Source organism: Drosophila suzukii, chromosome 2L (assembly GCF_043229965.1).
Source record: "Drosophila suzukii chromosome 2L, CBGP_Dsuzu_IsoJpt1.0, whole genome shotgun sequence".
NCBI lineage: Eukaryota > Metazoa > Arthropoda > Insecta > Diptera > Drosophilidae > Drosophila > Drosophila suzukii.
In genome coordinates this window covers 10,729,664-10,753,591 of record NC_092080.1, presented here as the reverse complement: position 1 = coordinate 10,753,591, position 23,928 = coordinate 10,729,664, and the positions used below count along the sequence as shown (strand labels likewise).

Genomic DNA, 23,928 nt, shown 5'->3' with positions numbered 1-23,928 from the left:
GTACGCCAAAAGATGCTGACAGCATGAGTTATTGGCTGAAAAGAATTGAGATTTGAATGTGGCCACGCTTTAAATCAAATTTAAGAATTATGTGGTGCCAAACAAACTAGGAGTTATTAGCATAATTTATGCATGGAATGGATTTAAGCAGCATCGTTAAATTGTCTGTTTATTTTCTATGCACATGTGACTACAATGTAAAAGGGATTAAAATTATTTTTGATAACTGGTACTCAGTAAATTAAATTTTAGTTTTTTGTTCAACTTTATTGAATTTAAAGTGAATGCACTTTCAAAAGCTCTATTAAAGGGTGTTTTTACTCACTAATCTGATATTTATTTACAACTTAACTGTAATATGGGCTACGAATACATTTCAACAAATTATTCATATTGATTTACAAAAAATTCATTTGGTAGTGTCATTAATTCAATTTTAGACGCTTTTCTATGATATCAATTTTAATCACAACTAATTAACATTAAGGGTGTAAGCCATCAGGAAAAAACAACAAAAGTGAATATTTATAAATATTGTTTTTTTGTTTTGCTTTCTCATAATTGCATTTCAATGTTTCCTATCAATTTCATTTATTAATTTCATATTTTGTTAAGCTCTGATTAATTTTTTCGTGACTATATCTATATGCTTGGCTCTGTCACTTTTTATATTATTCTTTGTTTTACAATTTAAGTCATTAAATAAAATAATATTTTAAATATGCCGCTGGTTACCAAATCACAGTTTGAAATTAATGAGCAATTAGGCATGGATGGATTTCAATTTGTTATACCAACATATTATATAAAGGTAAATTTGGTTAATTTGGAGGAATTTTAAATTCACTTACCTGATGTGATTGCCAGAAGAATTGTGGTCAAAGCTGTTTGGTAGACAATTTGTGGAAACCGCATGTTGCTAAGTGTTCTTTGTTATGCTGAAATTATAAATGCAAGAGTTTAATTTTAAAAGGCCAAGATAGGTGAACAAATTTGTATCTAATATTTGTATAATATAAATATAGATTCTTAACTTCTTGTTAAAATAATACAAAATACAATATATATTATTAATTGGTTCACTATCTAATCTTAGTAAAGGCAACTTTAAGCAAATCAGATTACTTTTAAGTAGTAGTTAAAACTGTCCCTAAACGTTCGTTATTTCTTTTGAAATGTAAAACTCATGGGTAGCCAAAACTAAGCCCAACTAAAGCCCTAAAAGCGATCTTACCAAAAACAACCTTAACACAACGCAACCACAAAATGCCGAAACTGTGGCAGACAACAACATCGGTTCTTAATGCGTTAAACTTTGGCTGCAACACGTAACTCTCGTTGGCCACTGCAACCTGGTCGACTGGGCCTGAGCCGACTGGTTTCCCTGGGTGCTGCAGGTGTGGCAAAGTGAGTTTCTTATAGTCACTACTTTGGCCCAAAGTATTGAAAGCAATTTCGTAATCAGCAGGAAAAGAACAAGGGGAAACTGAAACTGTATAAAGTAATAACTATAAAGAAAACTGCAGCGATTTTCCTCGTCTGAGTGAAAAGTTTGGCATTAGAGGGTATGGGGGATGTGGCCGAAAAAACACATTGTTGCCTAACTGCACATCGACTTTGGGCATAATATTTTCGCATAAATTCTTCGGGTTTTTTTTCTCGGGCACATTTAAAGTTGAAAATCGGATTATAATAATCCCCTGGTCGACTTGAAAGGGTCAGTCGAAAGATTCGATGGAGGAACTTTAACAAGTTGTAATCTTTTATGGCAGCAAATTGTATTACAGCAACGGGCCAAAAAGCCAGGACAAGAAGATCTCGTATGCGAATTCCCAGGGCTGCTCATATGGCCCAAAGACTCGACACTCGATGGCTATTCTGTGTATACTCCATTAACTTTGCAAGGCCCTGGCTTAATTGCTTTGGCTTCATTAAGGTCAGCACGATACTAGCCCACAAAGGCGGAGGATTGGGTAAAAACGTTGAACTTTTTAATTTATGCATTGACAAACTTAAGCGACGGGGTGCGACAAACAAAAGGCCAAGTCTGTTCCCAATGCGATAAGCCACAAACTGCACTTCCAGACGCTCCTTTTTGCAGACAAGGCAACCGAAAAAAGGATATAATAAAAATCCACTGCCCTTAAACCCGTGTTCCTTCTCTTAATTGCATCTAAAGCAAAGCTAAGTAAGGAAGTGAAAGAAACAGATTCTTAAAACCGACTTTTTTTCTCAGAAAACCAATGCAATCTGCTGCCGGAATGAACTTGGCGATTTTCCGGACTTGTAAACAGAACTTCTATTTCTTGGTCTAAAGTTAAATTGCTAGGCAGATGCAAAGGGGAAAAGTCTTAAAGTCTAAAGGTAAATATTTTATTTTCCATCTTTCTCCACTCTTTAGTTACTTTGTTTCACTAGCATTGTTTGTTAAAATACACATAGTTTCCTAAACATTCCATTTTAATTGACAAAGGCTTTATTTCCAAAATGACAATAAGTTCTTTACATACATTCTCCAAATTTGCTCCAATTTCATGCGGAAAATATTCAGTTTTAATCTGAAAAATCAAGTTCATAAATCCTTTAAGAGCCATCCAATCAAAACAGCCCTGCTCCCTTCATCCAGAGCAATTTGCAAAACTATCATTGCAATAAATATGTCCAGTCATCCTTACCAATTGCCAATGACATCTGCTGCTGTTGAGTCTGTAGCATTTCACAGATTGCTCGATTACAAAACAACTACTGGGATCCGGCTGCACAATGGCAAGGAAATACATTTTTAAACCCACCAAGATAGATTGCTGGGCACTGGGAGCTAAATCAAAATAGGTTTTCCAAGAGGAGGAGACCGATTAAACCGCTTTTAGCCTTCAAAGGCAAAAGGCACATTCAAACAGACACACACACACACAGAGATGGCGATGGAGTTGCACAGAACTTGTGAAAATTGGTAAACAATTTATGTGGTCAAATAAAATTGCACCGAAGTGGAGCAATGGCAGTGCAGCAGCAGAAAAGCCAGACACCACAACAGGAGCAGAAACAAATTTATGACCGCTCAGTCCAATACCAGAAAATTCGCAAAAACTTCCGCCGCAGAAAAAGAGATATTTCGCAATATGAACAGAGGCGCAGTGGGCAGATATCAGCAAAACACCTATATTTTACTGCATTTTTTATGACGAAATTCGAAATTAAAACGCAAAGACATTAAGTATTTTTATAAAAAAACTAAACCTTCGTATCTACCTTTTGTATCAACGAAAATAAATTTAATTTATTACACAAATTATTTAAACATATTAATAATCATCTACTTTCGGTTTTATTAGCAATATCAAAAAATATTTAAGGATGTTTAGTAAAGAAAATACGAAAAATATTTTTATGATAACTAGTTTTCTCTACTGTTTTCTCCGAAAACCTATTCGATAAGCTCAGTAGAAGAGTCCCTTTTACTATTCCCCTTTTAATTTCCCCACCCGCGCCCCTGGGCATCGGCAATAACTGCATAGATGATACCAAAAGTCCAGGAGAAACCCGCAAACTGAAGGGAGTTTGCAAGGGGCCAAAAGAGGGGCCATTCAAGGATATAAATTACATGCTTAGCTACTCGTAGTTCCCCTGCCAGATCCGTTCGCTCATATGCAAAAGTTTTCCCCCCCATTTTTTTGTTGTATTGCAATACGGGATTTTTGTTGCAGAGATTATGAAATAAATTTCCACATGCCACAACATTTTCGCAGCCGCAAAGGAACAACAAATATGCTGGGTACAGATAAAGGGCTCGGCAAGGATTTTGCACTTGAGATGCGCCTTTAGCGCCAAAAAGTAGGCAACGAAAGTGCACACACACACACACTGCCGAAGTCAGGGGAGCCACTCCAGATCCTTGATCCTTGGAATAGGAGAACCACTGGCCATGCCAATAACAACAATGGATTTGCATATGAGATATTTTTCAATCGCCCCAAGGTCCTTTGTACCGCCATGTTTTCGTATTTGTTGAGGCGAAGTTTGAGTCGGCAGTAAAAAAAAGTTGTGCATCCCGACGGTGGAAAATTTGTAAAGTTTCTTTCATATTCAATCCATATATCACATGAGATAAGAATTAGAATTGGGAGCTGTGCAAAAGTTCTCCGCGAGATGGCAGTTTGCGCTTAAAAATTAATGTGAAATCTTGAATCGCCTTGAAGTTCGATTTTAGAAAATTGGCCTATAGAAAAGACATAAACTTTTCACTTAAAAATATTAAAATCGTTTAGGTCATTGAACGCCCCTTAGATTCAAAAATAAATAATGTCTGGTCCTGTTCAAATATAAACATTTTATTTATAATGTTGCTATATACCATGTTTTAACAATATTTGCTTCAAAATTAAATTAATTTCTGAATTTAATCTTCAAATTCAAATCTGAATTAATACCCAAACAGAAAATTAATAAATCAATTCCTTAATTGCATATGTTGCATGGCATCATAAATGTCATTTAATTATGCAATAAATATTAAATGCCTGGCAGAAATCAAGACAAACTTAGTTATACCACAACTAATTGAATCAATTGTTAACTTCATTCACCAGATTTTGTAAATCAAAGCTGAAGGGGGATAACCAAGGAATAAATTGCGAGCAAATACCTCAAGGATAAGCTGCCATAATTGGCTATATAAATACTATACCCATAAATCTGTACGCATAAATGTGTGCAAAATAAATACGAAAGCATAATTGCAGGCCACAAGATTTTCTAATAAATATTCGCACAAGGAGCGCGAAAACTAATTAACGCCCACGCCTGGTTAAGCCTTGCTTTTTCATTTCTGCCTGAATTTCTTTCTTTTTCATAAACCACTGCAATCGCAGCCACTCAGAAACAAAACAAAAACGGGGAAATAAAAGAGCCGGGCTATAAGGAAAATGCCTGGCCGAGAAAAGAATGCGACACCGTTGCAGGTGGCAGTAAAAAATGGCTGAAATTTCTCCAGCTGAACAGCGAACTGGAGGACGGGGCCTCGGGTCATTCGCGGCTCAGATCAGAACACAGCTCATTAAACGCCGGTCTTAGTTTACCTCTTTGGGCGGATATTACACAGGCAAAATATATTAAAAAGGCCTGTCATCAGAAAACCACAACACCGTTTGTCTCAGTCAATAATTTCCGTCTTTTCAATCAAGGAAGAGACTTAGGAATTTTGTAACTTTTTATTTGAGGAAGTTATCTGTGAACCTTTTTGGCAAAGATGACTTAATAATCCTAAAATATATAATCCTATATATAAGAGAAGCAGACTCACAAACCCACGTGGATGTATAAAGCTAAAAGTAAAATTAAGATGTTTTTATCGATAAGTACAGGCTCTATTAACTGACCAGTAATCTATTATCTATTTATCGAGTTATATCTTGAATCTATATAAAAATGCAAATATGTTTTTAAGAATTATTTAAGGAGTATACAACATGTACATCTTAGGCTATTGCACTTTTTTTTAGAATATACTTCATTTTTAAAAGATGTCTTATTGTGAAAAAGATTTTTTAGTGAATAGAATACTATATTATTTTTCAAAACATTTCAGTATTCTTATTTGTTTGGCAATATTAGCAGTATCAGCAGCTTCTCTTTTAGTAATAATATTAAAACAAGCACTGGTTTTCTCACAGTGTGGATCTGTTTGCCTGGTCCTGTTGTTATTTTTAAGCCGGTCGCAGGATAATCCGAAAAGGCTGGCGACGACTTAATGCGCCCCTTGGCTGTGCTAAATAGCTTTCATTATTTACTTTATTCTCGCATAAAGCGTGCGAAAAAGTTTGGTCCAAGCCATTTTTACAGAGCTGGGAACTTTCAGCAGCAAAAAAAACAGAGTAGGACATGGAAAATGGCTGAGATGGAGTGGTGAAATAAATGCCCCAACTCGACTGGTTAAAGGTTCCATCGTTTTGTTTCGAAACTTTTGCGACTCAGCTGTTTGTGGACACTTGCCTGCGCTTTTCCTCCACCTCCTTCCCCTCCAGTGGCAATAAATCATTTCACATATCAATCAGTCAATCAAATAAATGTTTGACTGCCGCCCAACTGGCTGCCCCTCGGGCCCCCCTCATCCGATATTGATTGTCCCACTAAATACAATTTTTGCCTAGTCAGAGGCTTGCCCCGAAAGTGAGTAGGAAAAACTCTGCCAGGCAGTTGACATTTTCCATCAACAAAAAATGGGGAAATTGAAGGAGCAAAGCAGGGCTCAAGACATTGTTGCCTAGTTCCAGGGCAACTATGGGAAATGTTTACCAAAAAAGGAGGAGCCCGGGGTCCCGGAGACACGCTCCTTTGCAATTGACAAGTTTTGTTTGCCTGCTGGATGGCTGGATGGATCCGGGCACGCCCTTCTGTCTATCTTCCGGCTTATCTTCCGCTGGCTGGGATGTGAAAGGTTGCCCCCGGAGTCCTCAAATTGGCTTGCCAAGCGCAGCGAAGTTGTGCATCACATTTTAAATGTCGAAAATTGCGATATATGTAATTACAGAAGCACAGGGGATTGTACAAAGAACGCGGATGATTGGTACAATTTTGGGGATCTCATCTGACAGCTTTTTTGCAAACAACTTTATTGCACCCTTCCACAGAAAATAAATGTATTTTTTTATATTATGATGATTCAAAAATGTTTTTAATTTAAAAATGCTTTAGGTTTTTATACAAATTTAAACTAAATGTACTAGAATTTAACTTTCCAAATTCTACAATAAATTTTGTAGTAACTGTATTTTATTTTAAAAACAATTGTTATTTAAAAAAAAGGTAATACTTTAATCTAGCTAGTTCCTTAAGATCGTTAAAAATTTTCTCGATCTTTATGTCATATATTCTAACTACAAGAATTTAGAAAAAAATGGTATTATCCAATTCCATATATTATCCAATATTCTGAATGTCCCAAACATATTCCAAAATGTCGTCTTATATCTTAGTAAGGTAAATGGTTTTCCTACCTTCAGGTTATTGGGAATAGAATTTGCTTGTTTTATATTTTTGTACGATAATTTCAATGTAACTCGCTAGTCATATTTCACATGTGTATTTGCGTACGATTTTTGTGTTTTGTTTTTCCTTGATTTCTTTCCCTTGCTGCGCGCAATTTGGCAAACAATTTTATTTTATGCAATTTTCGGTTGATTTATCTGCGAATCCTTTAAGGCGCACCGAGCACCAAGTATCCTGTGTGTCCTGGCGAACGGGGATTTGGGTATCTGGCTGCTCCTTGCTGCTCCTTTTTTCTGTCCGCCTAAGCCGCTTGCTCCTCTCGATTGTGCTCCTTTCTCGTCCTTATCTTATTTCGCGTATCACGGAACTCGTTAAAATCACCTTAGAACACGTGACTGCACAAGCACACACACACACGCACACAAGAAGCAACAGCCTCACACACACACACAGATCCTTTGCCAGATCTTTTTGCCTATTTTCCGCCTTCTGTTTTGGTAAATGCTATGTCAGGAACACAGAAACGGCATCGCACACACGCCAAAGCCAAAAAGGAGTTCAATCCTGCGGTTCAGTTCAACTCAGCTATTTTTTTTACAATTTGTTTTTGTTATTTCGCTGTGTAAAGCTCCCGAAGTTCGTAATACTGCGAGAATCGAGTGGTGATCTACGCACGTCCTCACGCAAGGACAACGCAATGTAAACTGCAGCAGGAGTCGCAGGATTCGCGTCGCTGGGAGTCCTGTGCACAGATTTCTCGCCGGAAAACCCACCACACTTTTCTCTCCCAATGGCTTTCGATTCGTGATTTTCCTCCGATTTGGTCGGGACACGAAGACTGTTCGGAAAATCCTTCGGAGAATCCGACTGAAAATCGCGAATGGAAAAGCGAGGGGAAAGAAAAGCGTAGTGGGTTTTCCGGGTGTTAGGCTTGTAGCTAAAACTGCTTGAGTTACCACTTATTTCCCCTTCACTGCTTGATCGACTGCTTGGTGTACTGCTTGACAGACTGCTTGACCAAACTCACCACGATTTCCCCTTAAAAAAGAGCACGTTTTGCCAGCAATATCGTTTTTTAATCAAGATGTTAAAAAAGTAAGAAAATAAATTTTAAGTTTAAAAAAGGGCTTTGACGATACCAGTGGACTTATATTTCCTTTTAAACGCAGTATCGATTGAGTTTTTCAGTTAACCATTCGATGCGCTATGATGTTCACCGAAAATTCTTTAAAAACCTACCTCCCCTTAAAAATCTTAAATGTACCGACAAAAATATAAAGTATTTATTTAATTCAAAATAAATATTTAACATTTTGCTTGCCACTTGAACAGTAAAATGTAACTTTAAATTGTTTTAGTATTATTTTTTTATTAAATATTATTGGCCATTATTTTTCGTATGATTTATATTAGCCAAGTTTATGTTTATAGTACTTTGTATTCTCAAATGAGACCTAAATTAAAAAATGGTCAGCAGTGGCCCAACTGGCGCCTCTCCGGCTGGTCAGTGACTCCATATCCCGATTCCGACTGAAATCCAGCATAATTGTAAATCAAATCGCTTGCCAAAAAGTCCTACAAAAGCCCACTTGAAGCTCTTAAGTGGAACATATCCCCAATGTAAATGACGCCCAGACGGAGACTGAGTTGGCTGCAGAAATTAGTTGCCATTGGCAGAAGCACTTTGCGCCCAAAATGTCATAATCATAAAAATTTGCAATTATGCTGATGACCGCAACACGGTAGCAACAACCGGCAACTGGAGCAAAACATTCCAGTTCATTAGCCCAGCCACGCCCCTTTTTGCCGCCCATTTGCTCCGTGTGAGGAGGATACACATTCGATTTTGTTGCCCTGGAAGTTCTTTCTTGGCTCGACTTTCAGGCCAAGAATAATGCAATACAAATTATGCAGACAACTGGAGACAATAAAGTCATTAACCTCCTTTCTGGGATTTCTGGAATAGAGTTCAACGTGTGGTGGTTTACTCAATAAAATCTTTTTAAAAAGATAAATGTGCCAAAGATATATAACATACATTTAAGTTTTGTTTAAGGAAGGAATAATAGATCGGTGAGTTTTGTTTTTCATAGACATCAATTTATTCATATCAAATGTTTTGTGCGTGACTGTTTAGCTTATCACTTAATACATGCTGTGTTTTCCTTTTTCAGTTAATTTACATAAATTCATTTCTTACAATACGTGATTTCGTTTTGGTTAGATTTCATAAATAATTCACAATATTTTTGCTTAAGACGGGGGGCTTTCTCTCTTTTCTATATAAATAATTTCGAAATAAATTAATCGCTTAAAACGAGGGCTACTACGATCTACGATCTGCGGGCAAACTGGGCGAAAACTTTCCCTTGCGCAGCTCTGCTACTTTGAATTTGAGTACAAATGCGAGTATAAGTCAAGGTCAAGGCTGTGAGTTTTCGGGGAAAGGTGTGTTTGCTGGCCCAGTGAGTTTGCCGTTTTCCTTCTGTTTTTCCTATACTGATTCCGTTCCGACTCCGCTCCTGATCTCTCTTACGACTACCAAATAAGTAAGGGGGCATGCAGAAAAATGTAGATAGAAAGAAAAAAGAAAGCAGACCACAGGGGCGGATCACCACTGGTTGGAGGGACGGCGCTCAGCGCCCGGGGCCGCACTGCCGGAGAATCGCGGCGACGAGGAGTTCTGCGAGGAGCTGCTGCTGGGCATTGTGCTGCAGGCCGCCTCGTTGGCCAGCAGCGTGTGAATGGCCGTCAGCAGCTTCTTGCGAGCTCCAAACGCCGCGATACCCAGCTCCATCAGGTTGTCCTCGGTCAGCGTGGTGAACACCTCCAGGTCGATTTCGTTCAGCACGAAAATTTCTGCAAGGATAAGTACGAGATACAGCTTCAGTTACACGCAAGACGAGTTAAGATCATAAGTAACTAGATAAATATTACATTTTCAACTTGTCTAGAATATAGAAAGGATCTTACGAAAAAGAAAAAAACATATAACATATATTATGATATCAAGTTTGCCCTTCCCTGCAACATAACTCTTTTAATACCTTAATTCGTACACCTTTCAATAACTTCAAAATTTCGTATACATCTTTTGTTAATACGGTAACATTCACTTTGATACAATAGTCATCTTTTTGAGATCAAGATTCTTTAAAAATAGATTAATGGTAAATTTCGAACACGTCTAGAATTCAAATCTAAAGTTATTACCTTAAGGATGATGCCTACAAAAGAAACACCTTATAAGATGTATCAAATTTGCCCTTCCCTTCCCTTCAAATCAAATCTTATGATAATTTCGATAACTACACTTTTAAATGACTTGATAAGTTCTACTAAATGTTTCGTAAATAAAAATAAAGATATGTATATATTTTTAAATCTGAAACTACTAAAAACTAGAATGGAGTTTATATACAAGAGAGTTAAGTAAACTTCGGAAAATGGCAGCAACTACCTAGTTGCACAATAGATTCACACAGAAATAGTACTAATAACCAAGAAAAATTATATAAGTTCAGACTTTAACTATGTACAAAAAGAATAAACCCACTTCGCATTCCACGCCTGATGCATAAGAAAGTTTTTTAGACACATTCCGATCCTGATATAAAAATACGATTTCATTTAAAAAAGACAAAATAATTGTGATTTCCAAGTGTATGGAATAAAAAACTTCGGTAAGATGGCTTTATGAAAAACACACTTCGTACACAGTTCGTAAAAACAAAGGCAATCAGCGGGAACTACTCACTGATGTAATGCTCCAGACCCAAGCTGGTGAGCAGAGTCTGGATGTCCTTGTGCTGGGCGAGCTGCAGCCGTCGGTTGACTGGCGTGGCGTCCAGCAGTCCTGTGGTGGCACTCAACCCATAGGGAGAACCAAGTCCTGGCGGTAGGCGCCAGCCACCACCACCACCACCCCCATTTCCTTCCCCGTTCTCCAGCGGGGCGGGGGCGGGGGCGGGCGAGGTGCTGCTCAGGCCCATGCCCATCCAGGCGGGCGTGGGTGTGCGCATCTCCCCCGCCACCGGAGTGCGCTCCATGGCCTTGTAGCCCAGGGCCCGTTTCATGTCGAAGTCGAAGGCGCGGTGGCCGCTGTTGTGCTTGTTCCCGCCGCCGCCGAGGTCGTAGTGGAGGCTGCGGTAGCTCTCGGCGCTGCCGGGCAGCAGATGGGCTCCGCCGCCCGAGGATGATCCTGCGCCACCGCTGGAATTTCCCAGTCCCAGGAGCACTCCATCGCTGAGGCGGCGACCCAGCCGCGCCCCAGCACCAGCACCGCCACCACCACCACCAGCACCACCGCCCTCACTGCCGTAGGTGGAGTCCGGCGAGTAGTGGGCCCTGTTTGGACATCCCGCCGTTGAGGAGGACGTGGATGACACGGCGCCCGGCAGCTGAGCATACGGCGGATACGACTGCTCCAGGGAGGTGGTGCTGCTGCTGAAGCTCTGGTAGCCACTGGTATTCTGGCTGCAGCTGTTCCGCGGCGAAACGGTGGGCGGCTTGAGAGGCGCAACCGCTCCAGGAACCTGCAGATAGTTGTTGTTTTGGCTGGTGCCACCGCCCACCAGCGAACGACCTTGACTCTGCTGGAAGCTGTTGTGCAACTGCATGTACTTCTGCGTGGGCGCACATATGCCAGTGGGCGTGGCCAGGCCGTTGGCGTTCAACAGCAAGTGATTGTTGTTGGCATAGGGGGTCAGCTGGCCGGTGAGAGCGGGCGGCAGCAGCGATGGGGTCTTCGGGCTGTCCACATAGCCGGCCAGCAGGGCGGTCAGCTGGGTGCGGTAGGCCAGGTTGAGGTCCTTGTCCTTGGGCATGAAGTAGTAGTCGGGGAGCTCGGGCTTCACGATCGGCGTGGCCAGGCGCAGGATCTCCTGGCGGGCCTCGTAGATTTTGTCTAGGATAGGGCGATTCCAAATTATTATAAGACATCGAGACGGGGATATGTATAAGTTCAATAATAGTCATAACAGTTAGAATAAAAATATATAATAATAAAAAAGTCAATATATATTTATATATATTTTTCATGATGAAAACAATACCACCTTTTGAAATATTTAATATTATGACTTCCCATTTATATACGATTTTTTGGAAAACCCATATCTAAGCTTAGAAAAATACAAGAAAATATGTATTTATAGTTTTTGAAGTTTTAGAATGTCCTGAATTCTTTTGACTTCCCTAACTAATTGGAAAAAAACAACTATTCATTGAAATCTTCGCAGTCGTAATAGGTCTGAATTCTAAATTACCTAATTAGTTTTGATCTACTATACAACCAACTAAAATATTTCGAACCCAACTATTAACCACAATTTTTTTTCAGGGGGTAGTTGGCCCATCTCACCTATAAACTTCTCCACTCCCTTGACCACAATGGCCAGAGTGCTCTGCCGCTGCTTTTGGCGCAGGGTGATGTAGACGCCGTACTTGGTATTCAGGCTCATTATCTCGGAGGCATCGTTCTGGTTGTCCGGAAAGTCAAAAATCAATGCTACGGGCAAATTGCCAAGCAATTGTTGTCGCGCCAAGTAGACGTCGTCGATGCGTCCGCTGATCGTGACCTGCGACTTCTTCAGCGGCTTCACGTTCATGTCGCTCAGATCGGGGAAGATGATCTTGGTCTGGGTGCGATCCATGATGCTGAGCAGGTTCACGTTGTTCTTGCCCTTGACGATCTCGTGGTGCTGCGGCGAGATCTCCATCTGGACATTCACCAGGATTTGGCTCTGAAAAGGCAGTAAAATCGGTGATGTGATCGGTATAATACGGGTGATTCTCCTGAACTTACCGCAATGCTCTCGCAGGCAAAATTAATAAGCAGCTGAGTGGCATCTCGGACCTGAGCTGATTCCTTCTCGGATCCTTTCACCAAAACCAACGAGGTGTGCAGCTTAGGACGCGTGGAGAAAATAACCTGGATGGGCCATAAACAAGTAGAGATATTAAATGCTTTCAACTTAGTTTGGAAAACTTATCATTGTAATATATGTTAAATTGAAAAACCATTTAGAAGATGATTTGGAAAAAAGGATGAATTCGATTTTCACTTAGAGAATTTGATGTTAATATAACATATAAACATTTAAAACTAATTTAAATATGTTAATACTACGATCTATAACTTATAAAAGAGGTATAAGTCCAAATCAACATAGAACTAACCTTAAACATCTATAAGAACAATTTGAAAAATTGTTTTTCTTAAAAAAGCCAGTTAAATTAGCAATCTCTCCAAAAAGCATTTACAATTCTAGATCCTTAGAATAACTACAGGATATGAAGTCAAAGAGATATCTTTATGACACACCAGATGAAAACGATTTCAGTTTTGACTCATTACGCTGTTTATTTTTCCCAACATAAGGATTTTGAAATCATATTCAAAAAGTTCAGTTCCAGCCTCACTCACCTGCACATTGAACTTGGTCTCGATCATCTTGATGTAGGGTGTCTCGTGGTCGGGCTGCGGCTTGCTGGGTCCCATCACGGGCATCTCGAAGGAGATGAGCAGCGGGGTGGACAGCCGGACGAGGGCCCGGGCCCGCTCCACGCCCTCCAGACTGCCGCACAGCGACACCTGGTTGGACTTCTCCGTGGGATTGGAGCGGTTCGAGTCGGGGAAGTGGATGTGGGTGTGGGTGTCGTCCATGATGCGCTTGATGTTGTTGCCACCTCGTCCGATGATGTACGAGTGGTCCGTGTAGCTGACGTCCATTTTCATGATCACCCGGGTGCCCTGCTCGAAATAGGGATATAGTATTAAATGGGATCAGACCATAAAAAAATAGTAGGACCCACCCTCGAGTCAAGGCTGCTCAGGATGCGCTCCTTGGCCCGCTGCACTTGCTCCACCTTGCCCACAATTCGCACATGCGGATCTTTAATTAAAATATACATTAATCAAGTAATACTGCGATAGAGAAATTTGAAACCTCACCCTTCTTGCTCTTGGCACCAATTTTGAGTCTGCAAGGCCAGCTCACATACGTATCCGTCGTGTTCATGATCTAGTAAAAAATATGTATGGGATATATGGCTATATTTATATACCAAGTCAGCAGAGCTTTTGGCGGTCTAAAAGTATCTTAAAACTAGTTGCGTTGCACACTTAAATTTTAGTGGTGGATTGCCAAACAAAGACATGGATCATTTAACTTAAAAATTTTGCTCAAAGAGTAAATAACTTAAGACCCTAGTGAATCGAAAACATATTATTTTCTGTTGTAATGTAAATGTATAAAGCATGGCAATCTAAGTCTTAAAAAATATATGATAGAAAGAGGCTTTAAGGAATTAATAAGAGATTAAACAGATATAAAAAATTAAAAGAACCAATTGAGTTCAATCATTGTTCTCAATCATATTGAATGGTAAGTCATTAATATTTACTTTAAGTAGATAATATTTTTTTGTTTAAATTGTTTTAACTCAATGTATTTATAAAATGTAGTATCTGTTTAAAATTATTTAAAGCTAACGATAAATATCATTATTATTATAATTATAAGTAATAAGAAAGGATGTTTGCTTAAAATTATAACGAACTACTTACGTCATGAAAGAAATACTCGGCTCCATTCATTCCCTCGATGGAGCTATCCGCTGTAAGTTATATAATGAGTTATAGGTTTAGAAATATACTTATAAGAACAGCATTACCCTTTATCAGCTGCTCTAGTTTCTGGCGATCGACCTTGAAACGCTCGGTGTGCAGATCGTCTGGGTTTTGAACGCCCAACTTCATGGCGATGGCGCGTATGTCACTCCAATCGCTGTCCACCGAGGAGATCTCGCTCTGGGTCTCGCTGGGGGCTCCACTGCCCGCCGATGTGGTTGAAGGCAGGGCCTGGAGACTGGCCAGCGATCCCATGGAGCCGCTATCCACCTCCAAACCCACCATCGGCGACTTGGCCACATCTGCGGCCGTTGGATACATAAGTTTGTTGAAAGAGGCACAGGACAGCATCGTGGGAGGTGAATGAATGGATCAGTGGGTCGGCTTGTGGACCGAGGGATATGAATGTGTGAAAGGTCAACAGGTGCGGCTACCAAAGAGTCGTTTAGTTTTAAAAACCAAGCAAAACGTCCGTCTCAGTTAGGGATTCTGGATGTCGAGGCGTTTATTGGTCAGCGTTGTGAGATGCTTGCGATGTGTTAATGAAGGTGGTAGTGTATCTGGGTGATTGATGGGTTGAGCTGGCGACGAAATGTAAGAAGTCCGAGGTCAATAATATTAAAAATAGATGATGGTGGTGAAAGTTAAACTTAATATGAACATTGAATTTTTGCATTAAAATGATTTAAAACGAAGATGAAAATACTGTTTATTTATCCATTAACATTTTAACTTCATAAGTAGAGTGTTACTTTTAGGTCTTTCATTTTTGACCTCCAATTTTTTTTCTAAATAATTTTTTGATTTGATTTTTTGTTGCTTATATTTATTATCTCTTTTTATATAAGAGATATTTTTTGTAAATTGCCTACCAGTACAAAAAGAAAAACAAAGAGTTCATATTTTTCTTAAAACATTTATGTTTATATACCAAATTAACTAGTTTAAAAACTGCTGGAGTAATTTTCTATGTATTACTTTTTATAATATATGCTGTTTAAAAATGAAAACACAAATTTATATATCTCCTGTTGTGGGCATTTGTAATTCTAGAACCCTCAAAAAAAAAAAAAATTGTAAAAGTTTTGGCACTAAACTAATTGTGGTAACTTGTAGTTTAATTGTTTAACTATTGACATCCAATAAAATGTGGTTGATTGCTGTAGTTATGAGGAACGAACATTGCTAACATTTTTAAACTTCCTTTCTTTTCCTTTCCTTTGACATAACCTCTCAAAATGGAGGGCTGCTGCCATGAGGTTTCCACTTTCCCCTTTCTCCCGAAAACCCGATAACCGTAATTTCTCCCGCACTTTCACTTTTCGCGGCCCGCGGCCAAATGGCGTGACTTACCGCTGGGAGATCGCTCGGGAATCTCTACTTGAGGTTGAACAGGCCCTGGAGGTCCAGGCAGAGGGCATGCGTGAGGTCCTGCACGAATTGGATGGCCTCGACGAGGCAGACGTTCATAACAAAATTACGTATTTGTTGGAATCTCTGGACGAAAGGCATTTAAAGGGTGATCTGCGCAATATATATAGATCTATATATCAGTATATAGCTGTGTGTGATTGCGAGGGGTCTGTCTGGGGGATTTCGTCAGAGTATCAAGTTACGGGATAATCTCTCCGATTCCTGCGGGGCTCTACCACTTCTAAGTACGGCTCGAAGGCAACTGAACGCGGCTCTCGATTTCGCCGATCGACTTTGCCTGCTGTTGGACTAGAATTATTTCTAACTGTAGAACGGATGAATTCTGCAAATCGCTGGGAAGGAGAAGATATGGCGAATATTGTTGTTGCTGGGTCAATGAACCGCTCCCGTTCCAAAATAAGAGATTCTACATATCAAAGAGAGAGCGCCAAACAAAACAAAGTCGGAGAGGTGTTCCAGAATTTCTAACATGTTCCCTTACAAGTTCCCCTAACAGTGGTTCGATTCGAATGTTGCCATGTTAAGTTGAAAATGTTGCCAACCGTTTTCATTCATTTTGGCGCCAGAAAAATCGGGAGAGAAATACGACGCAAAAGGAAACCGATTTTATTCCCGCCAAAAATCACACCACTTACCGCAATATCGGAATTTCGGATCGTAGCACAAACACATAGATATATCTCAGGTTAATTTACTTAAACACAATCAGTTGTAAAATCTTTTTGACAAATAACACGCTCGTTTCACGTAAAAAAAATTATATATTCGCTTGCTAATTAATTTTGTGCGCAATTAATTTTCCGTCAATTGGTCAAATTAAGGTTCGAATGGGAATTCGGCTGGCAGTCGATGTACTTTTTTCAATGTAACCCAAAAAAAATAACCACTACCGAAGTGCGAGTAACAGAAGAACACCACGTGTGTGGAAAACACAAAGGAAAAAATTATATGGAAATCTAAGGAAAAGCGAAACTGAATTGTTGTCAAAAAATCGTGCACCGCGCGTTCAATGTTAATATTATTTTTTATTTAATTATTTTTTTTAAGTTTATTTTTGGAAAAATATATATTATTAATGGGGGCGCGCCGTGCAGTTGTCGTCGTTTAAGCGCGCTGACTATTAAACTAAGCTCGACTTGTGGGTCCAAGTCCCAACTGACCTTCAGATCCGAAAGCTCTGGGTTCTGTGGGAAGTGCATTTATCTACTACCTCTCCAGTGCATAAACAACCTTAGAAAGCTCCCATTCAGTTAAAATCCTACGTCAGCTTTTATCTTCGGCACTTTACCTAAGTAAAGTAAAGCTTTTGAAATTGAGTAAGCTCCCCAGATGGCGCTCCAGAAAAATTTTGATACAGTGAGCGTCAAAAGTGTACTACTTAAACTAATTTTCTTAGGAAGGAATTTTTAAAATAGGCATACATTTTCAGTTACAATTTCAAAAATAATTTATGTTTAAAAATATAAACTAAATAATTTTCTACAAAGGTTACTAGCCTTAATTAGAGGTTTACGCCGATGGTTTCAGCAGCGGCGGCGGCGTAGAGTTCTAAATTACCCAGCGGCGGCGGCGTAGCCGTTAGAAAGAACCGGCGGCGGCGGCGTAAGCATTTAATAAACTGATTTTTTTTTCCTTTTATTAATAAGTGAGTCAAGCGAAATAACAAATTAAACTAAAACTAAATAAGAGTCTTTTCTTGACTTGATAATTAATAAGTAAGTTAAGCGAAATAACAAATTAAACTGAAATTATTGACTTCATAATTAATAAGTAAGTAAAGCGAAATAACAACTTAAACTAAAATTAAAACAAAATAACAGTCTTTTCTTGATTTGACAGTTTTGAGATTCATTGTAAGACACCAAAAAACTCCCAAACTCCCTTTTACGACTTGCGTTGCGCTGTAGTTCAATTGAATACATGTTCAGTGCCTTATCCATCTGTTTGTTGGGATATTTAATTCTTATACATAATTCTTAATCCAATTATAACACTGTAAAACTTACTTCGTGAAATTAATTACGCACTCAGCTGTTAAATGTTTTAGAGATGGGACACATGTAAGGAGATGGGAGATGAGACATTTAATCGATAACTGAAAGCGATTATTGTCGAAAATTTGTTTAGGATATATTAATAATAACCTTTTTTATTTATAAAATGAATAAAAATTTGTATGACGCCGAACGCCGGCGTCATAGCAATTTTTATTTCATCTATTAAAATATTTTTAAAATAATAAGAAAATCAAAAACAAAAAGGATTTTTTCTTAGTCAAAAAGAATATTTTTTATAATGACAATTCAAATGCTAAGAGGAAATTGAACTTTAAAATGTTATTGTTATCTTTTATAATAAGAAGTGTTCATACCAATTTCCATTTCTTCTTCTAACACATTTTTAAAATAACTGCGGTAATAGAAAAGAAAGCTTTTTCAGTCAAAAATAATATTTCTAATAATGATAATTCAAATACCAAGAAGAACTTGAACTTTAAAATGTTATTCAAAATATTTACCCTAACAGCTAGTGATATCCTCATTAAAACAAGTTTTAATTTTTTTATTGATTAGAGGGTTACTTTATTTCCTTGCTGAGTGTTTTTACATCACTATTTTGTTTTCTTAGAGCTTATTATTACATTTATTCTGGCTTTACACATGTTCGATTATTTATTGGGGATATGAATATATTATATTTAATGCAAAATGCATTCGCTTGTGTTTTTGATTCTCATTATAAATCTATGACTTATCGTTGTCCCTAGCAGCTAGAAACATGTAGGGTTCCTTATTCTAATTTCATATCTCTTGGTTAATATTTGTAATATTATTCAGTAACATCAAAATGGGTTTTGTCTCTTTTCTATATACATAAAACTAATTTTTTACATTCTTATTTATCTCTTAATAATTAACGGCTATAATTGAAACCATAGTGAAATTAAAATTAAAATGAAAACTCCCTTCCAATGTTTCATAATGTAATGGGCATAAATTAGGGAAGACAACTTTCACAACACGATTTGATTACAGAAATCTTGGCGCATGCATTTATTACTATAGGTTTTTATTAATTGTTTTCAACATTTACACCAATTTATTTTCCTTTGTTTATTTACATATTCTATGAAATATTTATTTAATTTATATAGATTAATAAATCATTCAACATTTGTTATGTTTGTGTCCAAAACGCATTTTCTTAATTTTTTTCATTTACATTTTTTGTTTTCTTTTTCGGTCAAGAGTACCCATTGCATTACATTGATTTATTTTTAAGGTAAAGGAACTATTTACCGCTGGATTTTTGTTGGCCAAAAATTGTTAAATAATTGTTTGTTTTTTTGAAGTTTTTATTTTGCCGAAATAAGAGTGGAACTTAAATGTTCACTTTCGTTTTTGCTTGATCTATGTATTCTGATTTTTCTACAAATAACTGATTGCTATAATAATTAATTTTGCTTTTGATTTCCACAACCGTAAAAAGTTCCTTTCTGTACATTGGATGTTATTTAATATGAAATTTTATTTTTGTTTTTATTTTATTATATTTACACATTGTCTTTATGCCAAGGAGAAGACATATCATTATTGATTTCTTTTGCTTTAGCTTGAGTTGTTTACAATGTTTAAGCTTTGAAAGACCCACTTTAAAATGCACTACGGTACCCGAAAGCTAAGCTCAAGTGCAGTCTAAAGTTCAGCTTGCTGTACACTGTTCACATTTTATATATACCTTTTTGATTTTTTTTTTTTGTGAATATGTTTAATGCTAAATTCAACAGAGGGAGTAAAACGAACATGGCAAGCATTTTGAGTACTTTTCGCATTCCAGTGACTAAGCACATGTATTTTTTCACCCTGTACGCCATCCAAACATTAACTGTGCATTTTGGGTATTTCTTTCAGCAATTATTGAGGTTCCTCTCATTGAAAGGTTTGCCCTTAGTACTTGGTTTATTATGATCTTTTATTAACAGTAAAAGTTCGCTCAGAAATAAAGATGAGAAAAATGTACCATTCAATTAAACCCAAAGTAGGGTTTATTATTGTCAGTAAATTTGTGTTGTCTAAATTATTGCGGAGGTGGAAATAAAAAAATGGGATTATTTATATTTAATAATAAGTGCCTCGCCTTTTTTATAACATTTTAAAATGCAAAGAATGTTTAAAGAGCGTGAATAAAAATGTGCAGTTAAGAAAATAAAAAAAGGAGTGTGATTGCAACGTACAGGGTATCCGCTATTTCATTGGTTTCACCATATGTTTTATTTTTCCCCGACTTAAGATTAAGTTATTTCCTGTTTTTATTCATCGACTTCATAGCTACTTGCTGGCTTTATCCTCAATAATTAAATACGCCGCATTTCTGCACTTTCCCTGACCTTATGCGTACAACACTTAAGAGCTACGACCAGATCGATTTATGCAGCTGGCTCATGCAATCAATACGAGTTCGCATGTATATTAATTATGCCCTTCAAAAATTCGCAGGGGAAGAGGAAAAGGGTCCGTTTTTCTTCCATTTCAGCACGGTGGCACGGAGCACCTTAAGCTACTTTCGGAAATGGATTTCATCATCAATTCGGCATCAGCACGCGCTGCAACGCGACTGCATCATCGCATCCATCGCCTGCGATTTCTTTTGGCACTTTTGCCGCTTTTGCCGCCGCCGAGTCATCAATAATCGTTGATCCGGCCAACTGGCCACGCCCCTTACACCCACGCCGCCCCCCACAAGTGTCGCTGACAGCCGCTTAATGCTGCAACTCGCACTCGCAGTCGCACCCGCAGCAACTCCTCCAGCAACAGCAGCAACATCTGCAACATCAGCAGTTGCTGTTGCTGTTGCTGTTGCAGTTGTGCTGCCAATATTCGCATCACCATCATCATCACCATCGCGACTCTGAGTTGGCATCGCCGTAGCCATTTGACAATTATAAAAGCATTTGACGCTGGATGCGGATGCGGATGTTGCCGCTTTTGAAGCCGTCACATCGATGTTGCTGCTGTGATGTTGCTGCTGCTGCTGCTGTTGCTGTTGCACCTTGCCAGTCGCCGGCTTTGTGTATTGACAGTTGATAATTTGATGGGTTAGCGGCCCTAGGAGCAACGGCAACATCAGAAGGGCTGCCGCTCCACCGCCCCCGCAGATCCAGTGCCACGCCCCCGCCAACTGCCTGTTGATGGGCGGCTTTGCTAGCTTCAATGGCCAGAACTGCCAAAAGATTTCCTGCGCAGCTGTCGAAGCTCCCGATGCCGCGTTATCCGCTGGAAATGGAAAGATTAGATAGGTGAGTTTAGGGTGGGTGAAACAGGGACAATGCCATTAAATGTGGCCCATGCCTTTTGCCAATGATGCCAATGTGAAAACTAAAGCATTAATTGAATTTGCGATTTGTACCTTATTTTTAATATTTTTTAGAAACTTAAATTGATTAGTTTATTGATTTAAAATTAAGACTTTGACTTCCTTCCTTATGTAAGAAATTCTATTTACTTTAAAAAAAACGAACATTAATTTTTTTGAAAACTAAATGATAATTTTTGATATGCTTTCCTAAACTTGTTAGCTACATATGTATACATTTATTCTTGGACTGAGTCAAAAAGTATTTAGGTATAATTTAGTTTCCATCTAACGCTTCTCAATTCTATTATAGAAATTTCAACGAATTATGGAACGTCGCCGAAGGAATCCAGTTCCTCAACAAAAAACAAACTAGATATTCAGCCAGACTGCTTTTCCTATGTGAGTGGGTGTGTCAACAGTGCATTTGCATAAAGTTCAGAGCGGAATGCAAGCAAGGAATCGGAATATGCAATCTCCTCATTCCTTCAACTTAATAACGAGGGTGGGTTGCAAACTTCCGCTTTGAGGGTTTCCCCTGGGCGCTGTGACCGAAATATTGTTGCATACGTTGATATTTCGCTGGTTTCACATAACCGTTCCCCAGCTGGTTTCATCGGTAGTAAGCCAGTGAACTCAATTTTAAATACAATTTTCAGCTCAATGCGTTTACACACTTGTTATTCCTGGTGTTGTCGTTACTCGGTGTTAAGTAAATGTTGTCGCTAGTAAGTGGCAAAAGGGAGAACCGCAAAAGGAACAGGGCGCAGAAAAGAAGGATATAGAAAGGATCCCCCACAATTTCGCCAGAGGCCCCAATCACGGTTCCGTCCTGCACAGTCTGCCGCAATTCCGCGACAATCTTTCATGTCTAAACTTAGTTTATAGCAATTTGATTTCCCCGCCATCTGATTCGATAAGCCTGCTCCTTGCTCCTGGTTGTTAGCAGTCTGGAGGAGTGTTTATGCTGCACAATTTTATTTACATAATTTACATTGTGTGCCCGGGACATCGACAGGATGCAGTGGGCTGAACTGAGTGGGATGCAGTCCATCTGGGTTGTTTGCCAAAGACTTTGCCTTTTCCTTAGATGGGATCACTTAAACGTATCGAATGGCTAACTGCAATCTTTTTGATTCGGTAAGTTATTGAAGTAAATATCTGTATTTGAGATATAACTAAATTATTAGTTTGTCGCTAGGAAATCTTTAGTAATTGAACTTTTACATGATATATTTTATATATAGATTAGTATTATTACCAAAACAAAGTCATCATTACGGCGAAACGATTTTTAAACATTTCGAACATCAAGATTGTTTAAGAGGAGTTGTTAAAAGTGGTTTGCTAACATATACTATGTTTATGCTATGAATATCAGGCATTTTTGAAAACAGACAAATTCATTAAATGATTTCCGGTGAGATGTCAAATTATTTGACATTTTTATAGAGATCTATAGAATAATAATGGCTCATCAATTCCTGCACTGGGGCTTAATTTGTAGTCAACTTTAGTCTGTTATCGAAATCATGAAGCAGTGTTTGTGTACATACTATTTGGCTCATTTCATTAAATTATTTCACCAAATATCTTATATGTAATTCCCTTATTTAGTGGCAATCTTCTACTCAATCGTCCCCCTTTTCAAGCCCAAAGTACTCACCCGAGTAGTAAGTCAAATAGGACTCGTTGTGATCCTCAAAGCCGCCCCGCTCGCCATTCGTGTGCTCCTCCAGGGGATAATTGTTGATGTCATACGATCTGCCCGAGGCCATTATCCTGGGCCGGTCCTCCTCGATGACACTCTCCATTTCCTCCTTGAAGATGTCAAAGATATTGGCCGTGCACTTGAGCTAACAACAGGAAATGGGACGAAACAGTGGGGGGCTCTATTAGAACCTCAACTGGTGCGGATTGTATTTGTACTATATGCTTACCCTCATCTGACTCTTGAGGAAATGCTGATTGGTGACCATGAAATGTATGGCACTCGTCACCGATTCCAGGGTGCTGTTCTCCCGCCTCTCCGTCTGGTAAGTCTTTATGTGATGCGGTGGCACCTACAAGATACGAATGGGCACGAATAATGTCAAGTGGCATCTCGAATTTGCAGCGAAATCAATTTGTAAATATCCAGCAATCCTTTTCTCGATGAAGTGGGCCGGCAATATGAAAGCGAAAACTATTCCCCCCCCCCAACCAAAGCTGACACTTTTGGCCCGAAAAATAAAGGCGACCATGCCAGAGCGGCCGAGGCAAATTTATAACTTATGAATGATGAATAGATTTACGCTTGAGTGATTAACTAGAGCAGATGATGGTGATGATGATGGCCAGAATGGGGGGATGGGGGAGGCCAGGGGCAGGATCCAAAGGACATGGGTGAGCTGTGTCGAGAAGACGAGGCCACTTTGTTTGCGGTGAGTTTAGTTTGAAGTGCCTGGCAGATACGATGGCCTGGCCCGCACCACCCAAACCACCCAAACCACCCAAAACCACCCACAGCTGACAGCACACAT

At 38.8% G+C, this 23,928-nt stretch overlaps 4 protein-coding genes across 5 annotated transcripts in view; all 4 read right to left on the bottom strand.

Moving 5' to 3' along the window:
- The window catches only part of beat-Ia (beaten path Ia), a 34,637-nt gene extending 26,957 nt beyond the window's left edge, over positions 1–7,680 (bottom strand). For both annotated transcript variants that reach the window (XM_036822776.3, XM_036822777.3), the window contains exons 1-2: positions 6,996–7,680; positions 852–938 (exon numbers count right to left, since the gene is read on the bottom strand). In XM_036822776.3, coding sequence (XP_036678671.3) covers positions 852–915 — 64 coding nt within the window. In that variant the 5' untranslated portion in view covers positions 916–938; positions 6,996–7,680. The remainder of the gene's footprint in view (positions 1–851; positions 939–6,995) is intronic.
- A 1,385-nt stretch (positions 7,681–9,065) lies between these two features.
- On the bottom strand, positions 9,066–14,971 carry BicC (protein bicaudal C). The gene is made up of 9 exons (XM_017089987.4): positions 14,665–14,971; positions 14,558–14,607; positions 13,943–14,012; positions 13,804–13,883; positions 13,415–13,741; positions 12,794–12,919; positions 12,350–12,731; positions 10,745–11,893; positions 9,066–9,846 (listed from the first exon to the last, which is right to left on the bottom strand). The coding sequence occupies exons 1-9, from the start codon at positions 14,969–14,971 to the stop codon at positions 9,599–9,601; spliced, it is 2,739 nt and encodes a 912-aa protein (XP_016945476.4). The 3' UTR covers positions 9,066–9,598.
- Positions 14,970–17,160, bottom strand: LOC108021322 (uncharacterized). Its single transcript, XM_017089988.4, has 3 exons — positions 16,690–17,160; positions 15,974–16,144; positions 14,970–15,201 (listed from the first exon to the last, which is right to left on the bottom strand). Exon 2 carries the CDS (start codon positions 16,130–16,132, stop codon positions 15,998–16,000), a length of 135 nt encoding a protein of 44 aa, XP_016945477.1. The 5' UTR covers positions 16,133–16,144; positions 16,690–17,160; the 3' UTR covers positions 14,970–15,201; positions 15,974–15,997.
- Positions 17,161–19,162: 2,002 nt separating this feature from the next.
- The window catches only part of beat-Ic (beaten path Ic), a 29,073-nt gene continuing 24,307 nt past the window's right edge, over positions 19,163–23,928 (bottom strand). The window contains exons 5-7 of the mRNA XM_070995672.1: positions 23,347–23,469; positions 23,073–23,262; positions 19,163–21,327 (exon numbers count right to left, since the gene is read on the bottom strand). Of these exons, the coding sequence (XP_070851773.1) occupies positions 20,648–21,327; positions 23,073–23,262; positions 23,347–23,469 (993 nt within the window). The 3' untranslated portion in view covers positions 19,163–20,647. The remainder of the gene's footprint in view (positions 21,328–23,072; positions 23,263–23,346; positions 23,470–23,928) is intronic.

Excerpts from the sequence above, each read along its gene's own strand:
- BicC (XM_017089987.4), bottom strand. The coding sequence starts at position 14,971 with ATGCTGTCCTGTGCCTCTTTCAACAAACTTATGTATCCAACGGCCGCA. Across the intron at positions 12,732-12,793 it reads TTGCCTGCGAGAGCATTGCG|AGCCAAATCCTGGTGAATGT; the intron begins GTAAGTTCAGGA and ends CTGCCTTTTCAG. Across the intron at positions 9,847-10,744 it reads GGGTCTGGAGCATTACATCA|AAATTTTCGTGCTGAACGAA; the intron begins GTGAGTAGTTCC and ends TTATCCTTGCAG.
- LOC108021322 (XM_017089988.4), bottom strand. The coding sequence starts at position 16,132 with ATGCCTTTCGTCCAGAGATTCCAACAAATACGTAATTTTGTTATGAAC.